The following is a 2,500-nucleotide window of genomic DNA, read 5'->3' as shown; positions in this document are numbered from 1 at the left end:
GCCTTTCTTGTTCCCTTTCTTTTCGCTTATCGCTCCCTCCCTCTCCCTCTTTTCCTCTCCCTGCAGCTCTCCGTCTCTCTCACTCTTCCTCTGTATTTTTTTCCTCACCAGTTTTTCTCTCTTTGCGCACAGCGACCCAATTCCACACACACATGCGTATGCGTATGTACACACACACACACACACACACACACACACAAGCTAATCTGGTTCTGAATGCTTTGCCCCCCCTCTTCCCACAAACCCTTCATGAAAACACTTCACATGCATGTATGTATGTGTGTGTATATGTGTGTGTGTGTGTGTGTGTGTGATATGTATGTACAGTATGTGTGTATATATGTGTGTGTGTGTGTGTGTGTGTGTGTGTGTATTAAATGTATATGTGTGTGCTGTCTGTGTGAATGTGAGTACATGCTCACTCTCACCATATTTCCTGCTCTGAATTCAGAGTCTTTTCCAGCCATGTGATTTTTTTTCATTCCCCTCTTCCCTCTTTCCTCTTCCCTCTCTCATTTTGTCCATTTCCCCATCCTTCTTCTCTACGTTTTCTCATCTCTCTCTCTGTCTCTCTCTCGTTCTTCCTCTGCTCATCGCTGCTTATTTCTTCCTTTCATCTCTCCCTGCTCCCCCTCTCACACACATCCCTACCCCCCCACATACACACAGACTCAGCACACACACACATACACACTCACACACACATTCGGCTTATCTCTCTCTGCTTTTACATTCTCTTCGCTTCTCTCTCCTCTCATTGAGAGTGGCTTTCTACTCCTCTGTTTCCAGTCCTCCCTCCCTCCCTCTCTCTCTGTCTCTCTCTCTCACGCTCTCTCCCTCCTCCTCTCCTCTCCTTTCCCTCGCTCGTATCGCCTCCTCCTCCTCCTCCTCCTCCCTCGTTTCCCTCTCCGTGGGCAGACGGAGTGCTGCAGCATCCTCTGTGCGAACGGCTGTGCGGCTTTGGAGAGAGAGAGAGAACGGGAGAGAGAGAGAGAGAGAGAGAGCGAGCGAGAGTGTGAGTGGCGGCATCGAGTGCGTGTGTGTGTGAGAGCGAGTGAGTGCGTGAGCGAGCGAGTGAGTGAGCTCCAGCACCAACAGCAGTTCCAGAGACAGGGGGACATCCAAGCACAGCCAGCCCGCTCCAGGTGTCACTGGGCTGGGAAGGGGCTGTGGGAAGCGCTGGGGGCTCAGAATGAACCAGGCTGCAGAGCTCCCTCTCTGAGGGTACCAACAGACGGACGGACTGACGAAACGGACAGGCAGACGGGTGAATAGAGGCTCGCAGACTGACGGTAAACACAAAGACACAGGGAAGGCACGAAGGACAGGAAGAAACGAAGGAAGGAGGGAAGGAAGGAAGGAAGTAAAGAAAGAAAGGAGAGGAGGAAGACACTGTGCAGCTGGAACCTCGCGAACAGACGTACAGGAGCGATTTATCCTCCCTCTCTTTCCCCCTCTCTTCCCCTATACACACACACACACACACACACAAACACACGCACACACAAACACACAAACACACACACACACACAAACACACACGCTCACACACCCCCACTCGCTGCTCGCAGCAGACCGTGGAATGAACATCGGATGATAGGAGCGCAAGAGAGAGGAGGGAAAAGGAAAACGGAGGGGGTCGTTTCCCAGGACGACGGACACTGGATTTTCACCTGGAGATTAGAGATCAGGTAGCAGCAGAGAGACAGAGAGAGAAGGAACGAAGGAACAAGAGAGAGAGAGAGGGGGTGATCATAGGAGGTTACCATGGCGCGTCTGAACTGGTGTCTGGCCGCGGTGATCAGCTGGGGGAAGTTTCTCTTCTCCTGCTTCTTCCCCCTGCGCTCGGCTAGGAGGGACCAGGTAAGACAGCTATCCCACAATCCCCCCCTTCTCTCTGACTGACCCCCTGCATTCGCTCCCATAGCAACCACCTGAGTGAACACTCGCCTGTCTTTTTGGGGGTGGTGGTGGTGGTGGTGGGGTGGGGGGGTCACCTTGGGCAGTCCATTGCTTGGTCGTGGTCAAGAATGGAGGATCTGTCTGTCACACGTCCCCTCAACACACACACACGCGTGCGCACACACACACACGTCTGACGGCCGCGTTTGTGTGTGGATCATCCCAGTTCGCCTTGTGTGTGATATGTATGTTGCGCAACATACACACCTGTCCTCCAACCATCATGGATCACCCCCAAGGGTTGCAGGTGTTCCTTCAAATCCACCTCCCTTGATGTCATTCTGCATTCCTTCGTTTGTTCTCGCCCCCATCACTGGCTTGCTCCATCTCTTTCACTGGATGTCCATACTGTTTCAGCAGAGCAGTTCATCTGCTGGTTGTTTTTTTCCGTATTCACCAATGGAATAAATGGAATTATCAATGCAGTGGCAGTTTCAAAGCAGTGTCTCTCTGTTTGTGTTTATGTGTGTGTGTGTGTGTGTGTGTGTGTGTGTGTGTGTGTGTGTGTGTGTGTGTGTGTGTGTGTGTGTGTGTGTGT

The 2,500-nt window shown here is 52.1% G+C and overlaps 1 protein-coding gene across 1 annotated transcript in view; it reads left to right on the top strand.

The window, feature by feature from the left end:
* Positions 1–1,767: 1,767 nt before the first annotated feature.
* Positions 1,768–2,500, top strand: part of LOC308362833 (tensin-1-like) — a gene marked incomplete at both ends in the record, with an annotated part of 72,554 nt that continues 71,821 nt past the window's right edge. The window contains one exon of the mRNA XM_080835561.1: positions 1,768–1,863. Coding sequence (XP_080691687.1) covers positions 1,768–1,863 — 96 coding nt within the window. The remainder of the gene's footprint in view (positions 1,864–2,500) is intronic.

This window comes from Sprattus sprattus, assembly GCF_963457725.1.
Source record: "Sprattus sprattus genome assembly, chromosome: 3".
In the NCBI taxonomy this organism is placed as follows: domain Eukaryota; kingdom Metazoa; phylum Chordata; class Actinopteri; order Clupeiformes; family Clupeidae; genus Sprattus; species Sprattus sprattus.
This window is presented reverse-complemented; position numbering and strand designations above follow the sequence as displayed.